This window comes from Sinohyriopsis cumingii, chromosome 12 (genome assembly GCF_028554795.1).
Source record: "Sinohyriopsis cumingii isolate HCF-2022 chromosome 12, ASM2855479v2, whole genome shotgun sequence".
Classification (NCBI taxonomy): domain Eukaryota; kingdom Metazoa; phylum Mollusca; class Bivalvia; order Unionida; family Unionidae; genus Sinohyriopsis; species Sinohyriopsis cumingii.
Genome location: NC_142972.1, coordinates 41326825 through 41348030, shown reverse-complemented (window position 1 = coordinate 41348030; position 21206 = coordinate 41326825). Strand labels below are relative to the sequence as shown.

General features: G+C 37.1%; 1 protein-coding gene and 1 long non-coding RNA gene across 2 annotated transcripts; both read right to left on the bottom strand.

The window, feature by feature from the left end:
• Nucleotides 1–1977: 1977 nt before the first annotated feature.
• LOC149786325 (uncharacterized) lies at nucleotides 1978–4943 on the bottom strand. Its single transcript, XM_089978182.1, has 2 exons — nucleotides 4256–4943; nucleotides 1978–2633 (listed from the first exon to the last, which is right to left on the bottom strand). Exons 1-2 carry the CDS (start codon nucleotides 4334–4336, stop codon nucleotides 2358–2360), a joined length of 357 nt encoding a protein of 118 aa, XP_089834308.1. The 5' UTR covers nucleotides 4337–4943; the 3' UTR covers nucleotides 1978–2357.
• A 1101-nt stretch (nucleotides 4944–6044) lies between these two features.
• On the bottom strand, nucleotides 6045–9627 carry LOC149786324 (uncharacterized). The gene is made up of 2 exons (XR_016425198.1): nucleotides 9478–9627; nucleotides 6045–6670 (listed from the first exon to the last, which is right to left on the bottom strand). It is a non-coding gene; the product is annotated as an uncharacterized LOC149786324 (long non-coding RNA).
• Between the last annotated feature and the right edge of the window lie 11579 nt (nucleotides 9628–21206).

Genomic DNA, 21206 nt, shown 5'->3' with positions numbered 1-21206 from the left:
GTTAGTGTTAGGACTAGTCGGCCTGGTGTCAGGATAATGTGACTGGGTGGGATGTCTGCGGCACGATGCCCTGGTGATATACATCACTTTAAACTGCCACACTTCAGACATCGTAGCGATATGACTGGAAAATTGTTAAAGCTACGTTACAAATCTAAATCACACACAACTCTCTCTCTCTCTCTCACACACACACACACACATACTCACATCCGGCCCGTGGAGACCTTTTTGTCTACGGAAAAAAATTACGGAAATTTACGTGTATCCTGCCAAGATCAGCCGCCGCTTACGTGGACGTTATGTTTTTACCGAATTAAAATAGAGGCGCGCAGTAGTGCGTTATGTTTTCCAACCGATCACTACATTGCAAAACCTTATTCGCTGCTTAGTTTTTCTACTTCCGTTCACAGTCAATGAGATGATATAACGCCATCTAGTGGCGGAGTTTTTAGATGGTTTGCTGCTTGTTCAAGACTTGATTATTTTGATCACAGTTTGCCAGTTGCGGTTGACTGCTGCGATGAGGAGGTGTTGGTGTCAGTTAGCGTCTGATTGCGAATATTCTGAAGAGGAAACATTAAAAGCAACAATCTCTCTACCATAAGTGGATATATTTGCACACTATATTCAGGTAAGTTTAACTTAAGAAATGATAAGAATTTTTAAAAATTGTTCCGGGTCATTTGCAGCTATAATTGCGACGAAATTAGTTCACATAATCAGGTTTTATGAGCGATATTGTGTGCAAGATACTTTCAGTTTCACTATTTATTCATGTTGAATTCACTTTATTTTAGTGCCCAGCGATGGCCGAGAAGAGGAAAAGAAAAATAGACGATGAGTGTCGGCAATTTCAAGAAGAATGGAGTTTGAAATACTTCTTCATCAAATCCGGCGAGAAAGCATTGTGTGTGATTTGCAACGAAACCGTGGCTGTGATGAAAGAATACAACCTCATTGTGTGTGATTTGCAACGAAACCGTGGCTGTGATGAAAGATTACAACCTGCGCCGTCATCATCAAAGCAAACATCAGGAGAAATATGCACAGTTGGAGGGTAAAGTCCGTGCCGAAAAATTTTCTAAATTACAAAATCAACTCACATCTCAGAGGACACAGCCATTACTGTCTGATGAAGAGTGGGTATGGAAATTGGCCTTTGCTGCAGACATAACTAGTCATTTAAATTTTCTGAACCTAAAACTACAAGGAGAGGAAAATCTAGTTTCTGATCTATACACCCACCTAAAGACCTTCAGATCCAAACTTGTCTTGTTTTTGGAACAAGTACAGGCCAACAACTTGACGCACTTTCAGCAGTGCAAGGTCTTCATGGCTGAAGCAACAGCTGAGTTCCCACGTCATTTGCATGCGAGATCATCAAAGACCTCCAGCTGCAGTTTCAGCAGCGGTTTTCTGACTTGGATTCAAAGGCAGAAGAAGTGAGACTGTTTCAAAACCCATTTGAAGCAGATGTGGCCAGTTGCCCAAATGAACTGCAGCTGGAGGTCATTGAGTTGCAAGCAAATGACCTCCTTAGGGACAAGTTCAAAGAAGGACTGGTTGGTTTTTACCAGTTTTTGCCCAAGGAAGACTTTCCTAATCTCAAAACTTTTGCATCAAGGTACCTTTCAATCTTTGGAACAACATACCTGTGTGAACAAACATTTTCAAGAATGAAATACGTGAAGAACAATTTGAGAACAAACTTGTCCGATGATAATCTCAGGTCACTGTTGATGTTAGGGACATCAAATCTAAAGCCAGAAATGTCTGCTATTTTGGCATCCAGGAAACAATTTCACCATTCCCACTAATACAGGTGTTCATGTGTAGTGTATCAATGTGTTATTAAATAATAACTGAATAAAATAATATTAAATAAATAATTAAAAACAACATCCATGTTTTGATTCTTTTTTATTTGGACCTCGAGTGTGTAGTCGGCCCCCGAACTGCTGTTTGATAGTTAATGCGGCCCTCGGGCTGAAAAGTTTGGAGACCCCTGCACTAGACTATGAATTTGTGGCGTGATTGACACGTGTTTTCTCCTGATTTCATCAGCACCGGGGTGTAATGTTGTGAACTTTTACAAAACTAGTTTCTGTTTCTAGCCGTCTAGAAAGGTTCAATATTTTATGGGATACGCACGCTATGATTGGATATGCCGTTGGAGATGTGTTAACTCGCCGTACCGAAAAAGATGTGTAACACACAAAAGAATGGGTGATCAATCGTGTAGCAAGTTTCACCTGTCAATCAATGTACCAGCTGGTTGACTTGGCCCTACCAGACAATTAGATTTCCTCGACACACGCGAGATTCACACTAAGCCTTTCGAAATCTTCCCACTTTTATCGTGCAGTCTCACTCTGTAAAATACCTTGCGTTTTTATTTCGCCTGGACCAATCTCATGTTTTTCATGAAGACTGTTTACCTCCTGCATTACTTTCAAAATATTCTCTAAGCACTTTTTAACGCTGTGCATGTCTGTATCGTGTCTTCTTTGTGTCTCTCTGACTTCATTCATAAACTGGGCAGTTTCATACGTGTTTGCATCGACCGTTTTGCCAAGTTTGTCCAAAACATTTACATCCTCATCATCTATGTAGTGAGTGACCCGGGCTTTCTGAAATTAATAATAACATTAACGCTAAAATATTTAGATCACTTTTACTTTGATCTTACAAGAGTTTTATATTCATATATAAATATAATTATTAGCTTCAAAGAATATGAAATGATGTTATTTGCCGTGTGTTTTAAGATCTTAGTTTCAAGATAAACTACTACTAGGTTAAGACGAACATAATTAGCGTTAGCAAATACAAAAATAACACGTATTATTGGCTGACTGAACGGTTATTTTTACATTAAAGATATATTTTAAATGTCCAGTGACAGAAATACTGACGATGACCAACGACAGCTGCTCCTTTTTTTAATGAAAACGGACACAGCAGTTACACCCACGAATTTATGAACCCATAAGCAGGCTGTATAAAATCAAAACCATAAATACTGATACTACAGAAAATAAATGATTCCATAGTATTTTAGATCTATAACTGAAAATGAACAAAGGAAGAAATCAATGACTTTCTAGTCAAATTCCATGAATACAGTGCTCTCTCTCCACTACAGTGTATGCAAAATATTCATGAATACAGTACACTCACTCTCTCTCTCTCTCTACAATACTGTTTATGTAAAATATCCATGAATACAGTACTCACCTTCTACAATACTGTTTATGTGAAGTATCCATGCATACAGCACTCACTCTCTACAATACTGTTTATGTTAAGTATCCATGAATGCAGCACTCGCTCTCTACATTACTGTTTATGTGAAGTATCCATGCATACAACACTCACTCTCTACATTACCGTTGATATACAACACCAAAGAATACAGTACTCGCTCTCTACAATACTGTTTATGTGAAGTATCCATGCACACAGCACTCACTCTCTACATTACTGTTTATGTGAAGTATCCATGAATACAGCACTCACTCTCTACATTACCGTTGATATACAATACCAAAGAATACAGTACTCGCTCTCTACAATACTGTTTATGAAGTATCGTATCCATGCATACAGCACTCACTCTCTACAATACTGTTTATGTTAAGTATCCATGAATGCAGCACTCGCTCTCTACATTACTGTTTATGTGAAGTATCCATGCATACAACACTCACTCTCTACATTACCGTTGATATACAATACCAAAGAATACAGTACTCGCTCTCTACAATACTGTTTATGTGAAGTATCCATGCACACAGCACTCACTCTCTACATTACTGTTGATATACAATACCAAAGAATACAGCACTCACTCTCTACATTACTGTTTATGTGAAGTATGCATGAATACAGCACTGACTCTCTACATTACTGTTGATATACAATACCAAAGAATACAGTACTCGCTCTCTACAATAATGTGTATGTGAGTCACAGAAGAGATCCGCAATATAAATGAGGTCATCTTAAACTAAGGTATTATCCAGCAAAACAGTTATAATAGTGTACAAAACATAAAACCATTTTACTTAATGATGCAAAACCATATTACAAGTGCCAAACAACAGCTAAGAGCTAAGTTAAAGAGAAAGAAATTATGATGTAATAATATAATCAAATTTAACCTGTTTAAAGGAGTCCACTGCGATACCTATGTTATAAAAGGGACGGCGCTATACTGATAGGCTTTTCAGTGAAGGACCACTACACTCACCCTTCCATATTGAGCCCTTTCCCATCCTCGTATGATGAAGGCCCGCTTTAGCTCGTACAGATTCTTGGCTTTGTCTCGCATTTCCTGGTAGGTGTTGTTGAGCTGCGCAATCAGTAGGTTAAGCAGGAGGGTGATACACAAAAACAGGAAGCAAATAAGTATAAAAATGTTTGACAGGTCTGGGAAATATAATCACGGAAATACGTTAAACGTTTTTAGAGAATAACTAACTCATTTTGGTGTATCTCTTAGCTTTTGTTTTGCTTCTTTGTGGTTTTTTATGTTTATACCTCTGCTATTAAAAAAGTCAAAGGGGCACTTATTCTCATTTCGGTCAAAATTGTTCTTTAAAAGTTTACTTATTCCATGAGCAGATAAATCAGATACAAAAGTAAAAGATAATAATGATGTTTTGTCTCGTAACTTGTGCTATGTAACAGGCTACCGTTAAATATTATCACGCCGTCTCTAATTTCTATTCTACAAAGCATGTATGATCACACTTTCTCTAATTTCTATTCTACAAAGCATGTCTGATCACGTCTTCTGTAATTTCTATTCTACAAAGCATGTCTGATCACGCCTTCTCTAATTTCAATTCTACAAAGCATGACTGATCACGTCTTCTGTAATTTCTATTTGACAAAGTATTTCTGATTACGTCTTCTCTAATTTATATCCTACAAAGTATTTCTGATCACATCGTCTCTAATTCCTATTCTACAAAACATATCTGATCACGTCTTCTCTAATTTCTATTCTACAAAGCATTTCTGATCACATCGTCTCTAATTCCTATCCTACAAAGCATATCTGATCACGTCTTCTCTAATTTCTATTCTACAAAGCATATATGGTCATGCCTTCTCTTATTTTTATTCTACGAATCAAAAACACTTATAATGAGACAAACATATTCTTTCCAGACACAGTATTGCTAGCCATAACAACTCCAAACTGTCTCAAGATTGTCGTTTGATAAATATTGTGTAAAAGTATAAATCTTGCTTGTTAAAGCGTGTGTACAAGCATAGGTCTAACTTGTTAGAGCGTGTTTACAAGAATGAGCCATACTAGTTAATGGGTTGTGTACAAATATAAACCTTACTTGTTAAAGTGTGTGTACAGTCTTAGGTCTTGTTATAAAGTGTGTACAAATCTGCGTCTTGCTTTGTAACGTGTTGTCTACAATCATAAGTCTTACTTGTTAATGGGTTGTATACAAGCATACATATTACATGTTAATGAGCCTTTACAGTCATATGTTTTATTTGTTACAGAGTGCATACATGCATTAATCTCACTTGCTAACGAGGTGTGTACAAGCATAAGTCTTTCTTGTTAAAGAGTGTGTACAAGTATGGGATTTGTTAAAGAGTGTACAAATCTGTCTTCTTTGTAATGAGTTGTGTACAAGCATACACATTACTTGTTATTGAGTGTTTAAAATCGTAGGTTTCACTTGTTAAAGAGTGTGTTCAAGCACAAGTTTTACTTGCTGAAGAGTGTGTACAAGCATGGATCTTCTTAAAGAGTGTGTACAAGTCTAAGTCTCATTTGTTAATGGCTTGTGTACAATCATGACTCTTATTTGTTAAAGAGTGTGTACAAGCCTAAGTCTTTCTTGTTAATGGGTTGTGCACAATCATGAGCCTTACTTGTTATTGGGTTGTGTACAATCATGAGACTGATTTGTTAATGGGTTGTGTACAATCATGGAGTTTTATTTGTTAATTGGTTGTGTACAAACATAAATCTTACTTGTTACAGAGTGTGTACAAGCTTCAAGTGTTACAAGTTAATGAAGTGTTACAAGCATAATTCTTACACTTTTCGTTTGCCTAGTTTATTTTACACCTGAAAAGCAAACACAGAACTCAAAAGAAGAACGATGGTAAAAGATTATAAATATAGCATTATTTATAGCTCATTTTCACCATCTCTAGTGGAGAATGTCTCCATAACACTATTTCTAAGCAGTTTAAATAAAGTTTTTCTTGTTTTGGATGAGTTTCTGTCTAAAGTTTGTATTTATCGAAATTATACTTAGCGTGTACATAAAACAGCAAATACCGATTTCATTTCAGACATAAATTAAATACATAATGATTAAAGAATCCTTTAGTTTTTTTACCAGATGATTTAAACACATTTTACGTTGCATGCTATACCATCAATTGACCATTCAAGCTGTAATTGTTTGTTTTGTGAGAGTTAGAATAGAATAAAATGCTATACAAAGAATACCTCATAGTGAAATAAAGCACTACCTCGTCATAAGGTCCTTCATTATAGTATCGTGCCTGTAATAACAAAGGTACGGTTACTTACGTATATCCCCCAGAGGTATAATTGATCGTTGATGATGCTTCTACTATTGTCCTCACCCCAACAAAGAGTATCCTCCAGTATCCACTGAAAATATAAGAGGACAGCCAACTACATTCTTATTGTAAAATCTGCTTCAATGTTAACCTTTTGACAACAATAGATGAGAAAGGTAAATATTGTTACAAGCTTGGGCTGGAAGCCCGTTGTTTTCCCCTATTTCTAAGGACTTCTAGACAATAGCCGTTGTCAGCTGGAAAATCGCATAACGCAACGCGCCAAGATTGTAAATCATTTTTCTCTTATCGATCAATGATCACAAATATAAAAGTTTCACAACTGCATAGCTTCTCCTTGTTAGGCATCCATATCGTTACGTATGTACTCAACACCAGGCAATACAAAACACAATTCAAACACCCAACGCAGGGAACTATTTTCCAATTCCATCCCCGGGTCAGTCAAAACACAACTCTGAGCCATATTTCACATTCGCACCTACATCACACTGCTTCCGAAGATACAATAAAAGGCATCTCAAAATAAAGGAATCATCCCTTCCCAATTATTCCACGGCACAAAGTATTAGTTCCTGTCACGAATATTTCACACTGAAAGGCACAATCAGTCAACACCTCTAAATTAAGATAGGAACTACTTGGCGACATGTCCATTTATGCTAGTATGATCCCATCTCAAACTACGAAACTAATTCATGCCATCATATAATCTCATGGATACAGTAAACTGTGACGTCTGTTACCAAGAAACGGGCTAATTAATCCGACTGAGAAATATTTCCCCAACATTGACTTTCTATAATGAAACAACTAATCACTAAAATCTAACAAAGGTATAAACGGAGAAGTAAATACATATTGCGCATACCTTAGATAAATTACAACTGATAATTTAGACATGACATAATCCCTGGCATTCAACCAATCAAACACCGCTATCTGACTCATTGATAGGTGATTTACTCAGTTTTCATCCTTTTAGACAGTTCTCTTTGATAGAGAAGAAAATCCTTCTAGCCTGCTATTTTTGTTTTAAAACGAAATATCTGTAACCAGTAATATGTTGAAATGTATTCCAGAGATTTTGCAAGATTCATTTTTAGAAATTCTATGATGACGAAATTAGATACCTTTAAGGCAAGATGAAGGATAAGACCTGAATACCAAATGTTTTCGTCTACGGGAACCGTGCGTCCAGCCTGTTGCAGCACGTATGTCGAAATTATCAATATGTTCCGAAAGAGAATACCTCCAAGGAGCCGTAATCATAGATCTATCTCTTTGAAGTGTTACCTGTATTATTCCATGGTTAAGAAAATAAAATAGAGTGTATTTTGTATTTAAAAAAGAAAACAAAGACGACTAACGTTTTTAATATAAGTCTTCCTTGCCCATGACGTTCTCAGATAAGCGGTGGTTAATAATAAACATTGTTAATTTTTCTTAGCTTATTTTCAGGAAGGCTTACATCAAAGTCAGGTGTATTCTAAAGTTAAAACATCAATAGAAGTTAAGTGCGAAAATGACATCTAGGCTATTCAAACCTACTGATGTATTAGGCTTAGAAACTATTACAATAAGTATTGTCCAAAATAGCATGATCATCTGATATCAAATGTAAACATTATTTTACAATAAGGGGATTATAAATAGTTTAGTAAATCATGTACGTATTGATACATACGTTTCTCTTTCCTAGTATATACATATATACACTGTAGGTATGAAACTTATTATCTTAGAAGCCTTTTGGGAGCGGATAAAAATGTTTCGGTATTTGAGCTCGGTATGCACAAGCTGATAGGTTTACTACATATAAAATAAAGTATAAGATCTACTTGTCCATGTGAAAACAGTGCAGTATTGCCGTGGAATTCGGTAACGCAATTTCTACAGCACTACATTAAAAGTCTGAAAACTTACAATTTTGCCTGGCAAACCCATATAACAAAAATAATCAATCACACCATATCCAGAAGCACGCTGTGCAAGTATCGCCTTTTTGTCAACCTGGGAGAATACATTTCCTTAGCTGTTAGGAAAATAACTCTTTTTATTATACCGAATAAGTCCCTGCTAACTTTCCTTCATTCAGTGACGTACTAAGTAAAGATTTTGAAAATGAAGCTCACTTTCCTCAATGTAAAAATGTATGCACGCATAAAATTGCTGTGGCTATCAATACTTCCTGGGGTTCTCCCTCCACCAGATGTACTGGTCCAAGTGTATGACCTGTCATGTGTTGAAAACTAGCCTTAAACTCACAAAATCACCAGAGACTTTTATACTTCCTGAGCTAGAACAAGTGTTAGGTCGGGCACAAAACATCTGCTATCAACACTACGACAGTGAGAGGACGTGCTTTATACTTCGATTTGTCTTGGGTTTGTTATTGTAGGCCGCATTCAGTCACTGGTTTTTGTTGTTGTTGTGGGGTTTAGCGCCATTTTTCAGCACACGATAGGCTATGCATGGCGGTCAGTATTAATGGTGGAGGAAGAACCCGGGAAGAGCCACTGACCCACGAGAAGCTACGGACAGAAGTGAGATGGCAGTGATCCGTAACGGAGAGCGCTTTAGACCACTCGGCCACTCGGGGCCCCTCAGTCGTTGGTTTGATTATAATTACACGTGTCATTTTCAGATTCTAACTTTTCTCTCATCTGATTTACATTTTTGCAAAGATTTTACTTTTTTATTGGAAAATCCACAAAATCATGTCATGCCATTATCTAATGTGTGTGTGTGTGTGTGTGTGTGTGTGTGTGTGTGTGTGTTTGTGTGCAGTGCAGTAATTATGGACTAAACAGAACGGTTCTAATATTTATGAAGTATAATAATATATATGATCTGTTATGAACCTCTTTTGCTCACCTGGTCTCCTGAAAAACATTCAAAGTGTTGTCACCTCGAAGAGATAGTAGGAAGGAGCCGCTAAAAGCAACAAGAATGATGGCAAAAACCATCATGAACTGCCACATGTCTCGTGTAAAAACCGCCCACAATACTTGGATGTATGTACCACTGTCTCTGAGGAACGGAATGGAAAGGGGGAAATTTGTATTCCTTGGTTTATTTTTTGAAATTGTACACGGATATAACATTGACGTTACTACGAATTTAAATTTTAAATCTCAATGTGGTGTGTACGCACATTTTGCCGACCATCCAGATTTTCTTATATTTACAACTCCAAAGTCCATTATACTACTATTTACCTAGTATGGGATCATCATTTAGAATTGTCAGCCATTAACTGTTAACAATTCGGGAGATATCACCTCAAATAAACGGACAATACTATTAGAATTACTGAATTGATCCCCGAACGTTAGTGTTTGCAAATGCTTCCTTATATGTTACTAACATGTAATTTATTTCTGACCCAACCTCACCATATCAACGAAATGGACGCATATACTCACTTCAAAAAAACAGTTTCGGATGCAAGAAGCGCAGAATGTACAAGCTTCCAAATAAATTTGAAAAAAATTGAAAAACAAGACTTTGCTTTATTTGTAGATTGAATATAAACGTGTAGTTATCAATTAAAATGAAATACGAAAGAAAATATATTGTTGGGTATAACTGGCTAAAAGATATAATAAGATCAAATTAAGTAGAAATCAAAATAATTTTTTATGCATGAACTTAGTCAATAAAGTTATTTTAAAAAGAAAATGATAAGAGAATAGATTGATAGATAAGATACCGGATAATAGAGACAACATTAAACATGTGTAATAAAGCATTAAGATAAAATTAAAATCTTTGCTACAGTTTTGTTGGGGACCATCTGCGTATTGTACCTCTTCTACATGTAACTCAATATAAGCATAGAGTTGCTAAAATGTGCATGAAAATTATGAGTTTCTTTCAAAATAATCAAACCCTTTTAAACCAGCCTTCTGCACCGCTGTGTAAGCTTCAAATTTACGGCTTCGATAATGCTAATCCCGTGCCATGAATATGCTAGCCAAAATACCTCACGGTAATCATGACTAGCTTTGTCCTAATGCATTCTGAGATGTTCAGATGGACTAAAACGTCGCTGATTAACATTAGCGGAGCCGTTCACTTGAAATGGAAATGGATACGAGCGTGCATGGAGAGGCAGAAGGTATGTCTAAAATACAAAACATTTGAAAGAAATGATTCTTTCAGATGTATTTTATATTTAAGCAAAACTTTAGACTTAAAATAAAAAATAACGCATGAAACAAATAAAGACTTTATTTTTCATGAACTGTTTCATTGTTTTCAAACATTCACACTTTTTTCATTTGAAGTTCGATTTAAACTAAACCTTGCCGAAATGAAACCTTATATGTGACTAGTGCCTAGGCTATTAAAAATGGAATATGCCTAGCTTGTCTTTTTCAGGTATTGTTGTTAAACGGTCAAAACATGCTTGACACATTTATCAAACGGTCCTTCCATAACAATAATTTAGTTACTTACTGAAGAAGAGATGCAAAGTTAAATATCCTCAGCACTCACAGAAGATATCCAAACGCAAAAACATGCCATTGAGTTTCCAAATCAATGAATCTTAGGGGAAAAACAGCCAGGAGCAAGACGGATGATATGATGGTCAGCCAATTCATCGGATTTTTAACCACCTCCAGCTCTTTTCTGGAAATAAAATTATCTTTTGCACTGGCTTTTTGCAAAATATACAAGAACACATATTGCAAATCAGCACAAACAGAGGCAGTACTGGAATTGATTGTGAGTGTCATTTTGAAAATTTACACGAAGTAGATTCCTTATTTATCATCTGTTGTTTAGAGCCAAGAAAAATACTGAATATTTATAAGCCCCAAACTTTAACTTAAACCACAAAAGAAAAGAAAAGTTGTAATTGTCTTCGCTCAGTAATGTCCTTAATAAACGTGAATATTCCCATTCGCCAATATTCATAATAAAATTGTGAGAGTAATCGTTTACCAATATTCATAACAATGTTATGAGCGTCATCATTCTCAAATATAATAAACGTTACGAATGTCCTCATTCTCAAATATAATAAACGTTATGAGTGTCCTCGTTAATTAAAATATTCATAATAACGTGAGAGTCCTCTTCTATTTTATTCAGAATAATTGTTATGAGTGTCCTCTTTCACTGATATTCAATAATATCGCTGTGATAATAATAATATCCGATTGCTAGCAACAGTAATGTGAAAGGTATTGACTTGAAAACCCCTCCTAGCAAGATACCTACCGTTATTGGGGGTCAGGTAGAAAGACCTAGATCATTTGGTAAATCAGGTTTAGAAATAGGTTCAGAGAGTATTGTTGGACATGAGGATGTTGATGACAATAATGAGAACTTTGTATTTTAAGGTGTAGTTACACGTAGAACAAGGCGCTTTTATGTGGGTGGCATTGGCGTCAAATCTACTGCTGAAGGCCTCGGTAAATTCTTGAAAGAATACGATATAGATCCGTTATCCATAAAGTTTATCCATAGTAGACGTAATTGTCTATCGGCCAAGCTGACTGTATATAATTCAGACTGCAACACTGTTGAAAATGATGTAACATGGCCAAAAGGTGTTTATGTAAGAAGGTGGTATGGGAATCAATATTGGCGAGACAGGTTTAGCAATCGCGATCAGGAGGCAAATGAAGGTGCAGGATGCGATATTCCGTGACTAGGGTGACAGTCAATTGTTCATAAATTTGCCATTATGTTCTGTCGTAAGTTAATGTGTTTTGTCATCTTTGTCATTTTAGTCCTGCTTTCACGATGCATAAGTATTAATATGCCTATATTGCAAGTTAATATGAATCTTAATATACTGACCTGGAATGTTAGAGGAATTATGTCCTCTGCTCTTAGCTTTAGTGCAATGCTGGATAAATATAATGTTGACGTAGCTTGCGTAACTGAACATAAACTATTACAGCACATACTTCCATTTTTCGATACTATTCGTTCTGATTATAAATGCACTGCTAAGGCAGAGGATATTTCCTCTAATAGCACGTTAATAGAATGTGGTAAAGGAGGAGTTGCAATCTTCTGCAAAACTTCTCTCATGAGATATGCTAACTTTATAGATGAAGTTAATAGTGACAGAGTTGCTGGCATAGAATTCAAATTTCCCGATATGCAAAATGTATATATTTTTGTGTATATATGCCGATCCTATTATATGGCATAGCTTGTTACAAAGCGCAAATTGAGTTGATTCAAAATCTCTATGATCAGTACTCACAGCTGGGGGACGTGTATTTTACTGGTGATTTCAATGCAGTAGCTGAACCAGACACTTTCAGAGATTACAAAGATAGAGTATTTCATGAGTTCTTGCGATATAATAATCTAGTGAGTGCTGGACATTTAATAATATGCACTGGTTCCCGTTATACGTACCCCCCAGCAAGAACGATGATTGATCATTTTGTACTGTCGGATCAATGCATAGGTAGATTACGAAGTGTGCACATTGTTTCAGATCATGAAGAGCACGTGATATCTGACCACCTCCCTATCCTTACTTCCCTTCGTACAGTGACCTGTGGGAGAGATTTCAGACAGTCTATGAAGAGAAACAACATAGCCTGGAATAAATTAAACGCTGATATCTTGAAAAACTATCAATCTGAGCTGGACCTTCGCCTGAAAACTTTAGATATAGATACTATTTCGGACAATGTTGATAGCTTTTACCGGCACATTGTTAATGCAATACAGCAGTCAAGCGACATCGCGCTTCCAAAGTCTAAATTCAATTATCATGCCAAACCATACTGGTCAAATGAACTCAAAGAAGCACATAAACTTCAAAGACAAGCTAGGTATACTTGGATAAATGACGGAAGACCGAGGGGTAGTCAATTTAATTCTTACAGAGAATATAAAGATAAGAAGAGAGACTTTAGAAACGTTCAAAAACTGGCTGTGGAAAAATATATGGGGAAGGTGTATGAGGAAATTGAAAAAGCACATGAATGCGATGTAAGACACTTTTGGAAAATGATCAGCATTAAGAGAGGGAACAACATAAAGTTTTGTCAGGAACTATCAACTGATGGAGTTTGTGTCCGTGATGATGGTTCCATCGCAAATGGCTTTGCCAGATACTATGAGGACATTCACACGCCGAATTTAAACCATAGTTTTGACGGAAACTTTTATGAATTTATAGAGAGAGAATTAAGTCGGGGTCTACAGGACAAAGTAAGCCATATCGAGGCCTTACAGACCAGTATCAGTTTAAACGAAGTAAGAGAAATCATTAAAGGTCTAAAGAAATCAAAAGCATCGGGCCATGATCAAATTTGCAATGAACATTTGATCTATGGCAGCGACTACCTCATCGAGTCTATGACAATTTTATTTACTCGGATGATTGATCAATCTTACATACCTGTAGACTGCAAAAAAGGGTAAGTAATACCACTGTACAAAGGTAACAGAAAATCAAAGAACTCCCTCGAAAGTTACAGGCCTGTTACTTTACTGCCTGTTATCTACAAAACCTTTGAGAAAATTATTGATGAACGTTTGGTAACTTGGCTCAAAGATACTAATTCTAGTATACCCAGTTCACAACAACATGGTTACCAAAAAGGTTTAGGCTGCACAACAGCGAGTTTTGTGCTGTTGCAATCAGTACAATATAATGTAAACATGGGTTCACGGGTTTTTGCTGCTTTTCTTGATACAAAAAAGGCATTTGATACCGTGTGGCACGAAGGACTGCTTTTTAAATTATTCACGTTGGGAATTACGGGTAAATCCCTTTTGATATTTTTTAACATGTATACAAATTTACAGAGTAAAGTTCTTGTAAATGGGCAATTTTCAGATTGGTTCTCAATTGGCCAAGGAGTGAGACAAGGGGGTGTTTTGTCAACCTTGATGTACACAATATTTATAAATGACTTGCTGCTACAGTTAGAAAATAGTAGATTTGGAGCAAAGATTGGATCCTTAGCTGTGGGAAATCCAACCCTAGCTGATGATATTTCACTTTTGGCTATATATCCTAGCAATCTACAAAAGCTGTTAGATATAGCATACGACTACAGTAATAAGTGGCGATTCGAGCTTAGTGTCACAAAGTCATACATTATCATTTTCGGACCCCAATACAAGAATTATATCAATATGAAATGGTATCTTGGCCCGTCATGTTTGCCGGTTACCGATTCGGCAACACACCTGGGTCACCGGATTAACTCAAAGCTGACGTCGCATGACGCAATACTCGATGCATGCAAGAAAGGAAAAAATCTTTTCACGGTCTGTTTGGTATTGGCATTAAACCGAATGGTTTAAATCCTTTGGTTGCTGCAAATGTAATTAAAAAGGTAATTTTCCCTTCAATGTTTTATGGAAGTGAATTATGGTGTAACATTTCAAAAAGTGACCTCGCTTTATTGGATAAAACTCTGAGGTATTTTGCCAAACATTTACAAGGTTTTCCAATACATACAAGATCAGACATTGCCCTGGGAATGCTAGGATGGACATCAGCGCAGTCCGAAATTGATAGAAGAAAATTGATGTTTTTACACAGATTGTGTTTGATGCCTAACAATGTACATACTAAACGTGTGTTTAACGTTGCGTTATTTCACTTCATTTTGAGCGGATGCATGTCAAGCTGCGGGTTAATTTCAAATTTATATTATACCTCAAAGAAGTTTGACTTGCTCGGGTATCTAGCTGATTATTTACATCATTCTGAAATTCCAGATAAACAAAATTGGAAAGAAATTGTAAGGTCAAAAATTGTTGGTCTTGAAAATAGCCTCTGGAGAGTTCGTATGTCTAATCAAGCAGATTTTGATAGATTCTCTTCGATACACGAATACTTACGACCTGCCTCAGTGTGGCAGTCGGCTAAAACCAGACAACACACTAAGGTATTTACATATGTAGCTAAACTATGGGCTGCTGTTCCACAAACACAGCTTGATATGTGTATTAGATGTGGGAATGTTTATACAGACTTGATACTTCATTGTTGTGTTAGTTGTCCTTATATGTCGAACTTTCGAACTTCTTTCTGGGATTTCCTTACTGATAAATTTCCCTTGAGCCTGCACATTACGTTATTTAATGCAGAAGATGAGCTGCAACTACAATATCTTTTAGGTAAAAGGTTACCATCAGGAGTAATCGACAAAGAAAACTCCAAGCTATTCGTCCTGTATGCAGCATACTTTGTTATGCAGTGTGCAGCTATCTTCTGTAAATAAGGTACTGAAACTTGCAACTTATGAGTTGATGAACACTTTGTTGATTGATATTGTGTAAGAATTTGTATTCTAATATATATTTTTAAAAAAATATTTATTGATTGTATTGAGATGATTTATTCTTATATCATGTAATCTTCCATGGAAGGAAATAAAGATGATGATGAAATATAATAAACGTTACGAATGTCCTCATTCTCAAATATAATAAACGTTACGAATGTCCTCATTCTCAAATATAATAAACGTTATGAGTGTCCTCGTTAATTAAAATATTCATAATAACGTGAGAGTCCTCTTCTATTTTATTCAGAGTAATTGTTATGAGTGTCCTCTTTCACTGATATTCAATAATATCGCTGTGAGTGTTCTAAGTAGTGAATGGGGCCACCCTAGCCTAATTGGGAATTATCATTACAGAGACCCCTGGGCCACTCTAGCCTCAATGGAAAATTAACATGGAGAAAAATCGTGGGCCACTCTAGCCTCAAGGGGAATTTAACATGGGAAAATAGTCTTGGGCTACTCTAGCCTCAAGGGGAATTGAACATGGATAAAAAAACCTGGGCCACTCTAGCCTCAAGGGGAATTGAACATGGGATTTTTTTTTTTAATTTTTTTTTAAATTTAAATTTAAATTTAAATTTAAAAAAGGGGTAGGCAATTGAATAAAGTCATTCTCTTTTCGAGAAATATGGCTGGCCCTGAAAAGGGCCTTTGGTTTTTCTTCTTCTTCTGCTTCTAATTTCTTCTTTTTCTCAACAAACTTCTTATTTTCTCTCCTACACTCTTTCTCTTCTTTTCTTTCTTTTTTTCTCCTCCTCTTCTTTCTTCTTCTCTTCCTCCTCTTCTTTCTTCCTCTTCTCATTTTCTTCTTCTTTTTCAATTTTTTCGTTCCATTTGCGTATTCTTATCCTTTCCTCTTCATCCTCCTTCTCCTCCTTTATCTCTTTCATTACACCACTTATCTTATCCTTTACCTTTCTTAAGTTATTAATTTCCATCTTTACACGATGGGGACTATAGGAATAGTGGTCTTCAACGAGTCTTATTGACATCTGCTCCATCATTCCTAAATTGTCCAAAACGTCTTGCAATGTTTGCATTTTGTCAATTTGGTTAGAAGCCATCTTTGAACGACGAATACTGTGGGTTCTTATAGTGAAAGCGCGGACGTGATGGAAAACATCCCCCTAAAACATAAAATTGATTTTACCTAGATCATGACCTAACATCGTGCGGACGTGAAAGAAAACATCCCCTACTTTTCTCATTTCATATAATATACTATCCACATAAGTGAAGCAATAAACAAACCCCAAATCTACTATTTACACACGCAAATCATTAAAACAAAATCCATAATCTACTATCCACACAATCGTACGTGAGCGGTTACAAAACCCAAACTATACTCTCCACATACGCTAAGAAACAATAAACAAAATCCATAATCTACTATCCACACAATCGTACGTGAGCGGTTACAAAACCCAAACTATACTCTTCACATACGCTAAGAAACAATAAAGAAACCCATAATCTACCATTCACACAAACTTACGTGAGCAGTTACAAACACAAACACACAAACACATACCTCGCACTATGAAAAAAGAGTTAGTGTTTATAATCACACTACTCTACCTACACATACACACACACACACACACACACACACACACACACACACACACACACACACACATTGGCAAATCGATAGTTATTTCTTTTCTAGAGTATTGGGTAGCCCTGAAAAGGGCTGTTTTTTTTTAACTCCAGATGCAACTATCTAATGATTGCACCTTCCTGGCCTGGCGCCACACACGCATCTTCTTCCCCAGTCTCCTTTCACCTTTCTTCTGGGGAGCGAAGAGGGAGGATGATTCGCTTCAGCACCCCAATCCTCTGTCTCGGGAATATTGAACGACATCCTCTCTTCTCTTTTCTTTTCCTCCTCTTCCCTCTGTCTTCTCTCCTCCTCTTCCTTCTTTATTCTTTCTTCTTCTATTATAGCCTCCGCAGCCAGTTCATTTACCAGGCGCCTGACATATTCCAGATGTATCTGGAGTTCAAGAAGTTTGCTTATTCTGCTACTATTCATTCTTGTGTTGATCAATCAACAAGGGTAGCTAGACTGCCGAACGAGTTTCAATTTATAGTGAAAGCGCGTACGTGAAGGAAAACATCCCCCTAAAAACATAAAATTGATCTTACCTAGATCATGGCCAAAAAAAAAAAAACAACAACGCGCGGACACTCACTTTTTTATTCTACCCATCACTATTTTAAATTTTTTTATAAATCACTTCAATTGACTATCCACATACTCAAAGCAATCCAATCTAACCCCGAAATCTACACCTCAAACACCAAATAAAGACGTCATTTTAATCTACTATCCACACCAACGTACTTGATCACTTACAAACACACAAACTCACAAACACATACCCTCACATTTTTTTAAAAAGAGTTAGTGTTTATTTTCACACTACTCTACCTATACACATTGGCAAATGGATAGTTATTTCTTTTCTAGAGTATTGGGTAGCCCTGAAAAGGGCTGTTTTTTGTTTGCTATGGCAATCTTTTAGTTTCTAAGAATGCGATGTCCTCTGAGGATAGACTTTCTGGCGATAGGTCTGCTTCTTCGGAAAGAGAAGAACTCTTTGGTGTCGATACGACAATCGACAAAGCCTCTGTCAGCTTCAGGTTGCTGCTGTTGTTGTTGTTGCTGCTGTTGCTGCTGTCTCTGAAGTCTGTACTTCTCTGTCCATTCTTCTTTTTCCCTGTTCATTTCTTCTCTGAAAAGCTCTTCTATCAGGTCTTCAGTGATTTTTAACATTCTCACATTCTCTATTTCTTCTGGCTTCGGTATCAGACTGTGTCTGACCCTATGCAAATTCACGTAGGCTTCGTTGAGCTTAGCTAGTTTGGAACACATCTTCTTAGGAGGATGAGTCGACAATGGATGGTTAGACTGGAAACAAACCGGTTCTTAAAGTCAAAGCGCGGACGTGAAGGAAAACATCCCCCACACGGTTTTCGAGTCGCAATGTACAGTGAGTGTCATGAGAGGGATAGTAAGAAGTCAAAGAGCATCAATCCAACATTCTTATAGCTAAACAAAAGACAAAGGCATTTTTTTCAAAACACAACATTTTTATTCAAAAATCACTTAACACTAACCAACAACAACTCAAACATTTTTAACAATAATCCAACACTATAACATCAAACAATTGTTTCAAATTACCAACATTTTTTTCTCAATTCACAATCTACTTTAAACAGGGCTGACAACGTTGTGAATGAAATTGTGATTTCCACTGTTGGAAATCATTAGGCCATTGATGGACACTACGTTTCCTAGCTTGAGACAAAAGATAAGCATAATGGTCACAAAACCATCGATCTACTTTCACATCATTTCTTGAAGAAGAACGAGGATCAAAATGAGTCACTAAATGTTCTAAGGAATAGCCCAGGCTTCGATGATGCAGAAAATACACACAGTACTGTCCACACACCAAGGAATCTGTGCCTTGTAATTTCACATTATTGAATCGGGTGGTCTGAGCATTTCTTCTCATAAAGTCGATGATATCGTCTTCCAAAGGGGGCAATCCGTACGAATCGAAATATTCCACACATCCTTCTTGAGGAAAGTAGACGGCTACCCAGTGGGTTCCTGGGAGATGACTGTCGTCCGTGTTGATCACGTAAGCTTGATGGTCTTGAGGTTTGCGATGAGGGAGTTCATCTTTAGCACAGACGACAGGATTCCAAGAAGCCGTATACGAACTGTGGTTCAAAAGGTAATAACGTTCCCAGGTATCCATTGATTTGTGTGTGCTTTTTTCTTCTTCACAGGTAATAATAAGTCGTCAATTCTATCCTGACTTTTTGCTTGAAAATGTCTGACGAATAAACGGTTATTCGTTCTGTTTCCTCACTCTGATTCAGGAGAGCTTCGATACGATGGATCTCTTGAGTGGTTAATGGTGGACAAGAATGTTTACGCAAGTCTTTATACCACTGATGCAACACGTCTTTGTTCGAGATGAGACTCCAAGCTTCGTCCAGATACTCGTCCAATTTTTCTTCTTGACTCAACATCAGGCATTTATCGTGTTGAATTTGACTGGGATGATCATTTTGACATCCATGGCAATTTTTCTTGATCAATTCCGTCATTTTGTCGACCAAGTGTTTGGCAAAACAGGAGACTAAATGGGCTTCTTGTTCTGGCCATCTTGACTTCATCATGATCACTTCTTTTTCCACGGTCTCCTCACATTTCATGTCCAAAGTTTCTCCACTAGGTAAAGAGGGATAACAGTCTTCCATGGTTTCTAGTAATCTAGGATGACTTCTCTCAAACTGTTGATTTCTATCGTATTATCGAATTCTGCATACAGGATGACGTTCACCGTTTCATCAGGGTCTCGGTCTTTAAACTGAATTTCCACACGAATCTGGCCGGATTTTATAGGGTGGAAATGTCCCTCGTCGCTGCCTTGGTCTGGAGTGAAATCGAAAGCCCACAAAGCATACCCTCCTGCATAATCTTCGTACGTAATGCCGTGACTGGTGTTGGTTCCTAACTGGCCGGTGGCTTCGTACAGGGACAAGTACGATCTCAAGTAATTCTTCTTGGTAAAGTCAGGTTCGAAAGGTCGGGTACACAAGGTTTTGCCATCGCGACTGACTTCGATTTTGGACACGCCAAAGTGTTGAAAGTAGAAAGGATTTTTTTCGGCAGCTCCGTTGAAGGCTGTATTCTCGACGATACCAACGATCAAACGTTTGGGTAACTGTCCTTGGAACAGATGATCTTCGATCATGGATCGCTGTCCCTTGGGAATGGTGAAGGTTTTCACTTCCACGCGTCGTATGGGATACTTGGCAGTCGTTCTGCTCAACGTCTGATTTATGTCGTTTCCCACTTTAGGTAACACTTCCACACGGCGTACGTAGAGTCTGGCTTCTTGGATTTTGGTTTTGTAACCGTCACTATCAGCCAATAAATGGAAAGCGGCACTGCTACGATTCAGTCTCAGGCGGACATCCACCCCTTCAGCAAATACTTTTCTTGCAACCACATGTCCAAATGCAAACGATCCATCAGTTCTAAACTTGTGTCGACTCCCGTGATTCTCTTTCTTCGTTCTACAAATCCATCATTGTTGTCTTTCTTTTCATCAGTTTCCAATATTTCAAACTTGGTAGGTTCGTCAGCTTCCCATACCACACAGGCATTGAGATGAGTGTTCTTGGCATCTATTCCGTACGTCAAGAGATTTTCCAGGTAGGCACGATAAGGGTAAGTATCCATGCTGCTACTGACCAGTTTGTTATTCAAGTACAAGTCCA

Coding starts and splice junctions, on each gene's coding strand:
- LOC149786325 (XM_089978182.1), bottom strand. CDS start 4,336: ATGCGAGACAAAGCCAAGAATCTGTACGAGCTAAAGCGGGCCTTCATC. Junction 2,634..4,255: donor AAAGGGCTCAATATGGAAGG/GTGAGTGTAGTG, acceptor TATTAATTTCAG/AAAGCCCGGGTCACTCACTA.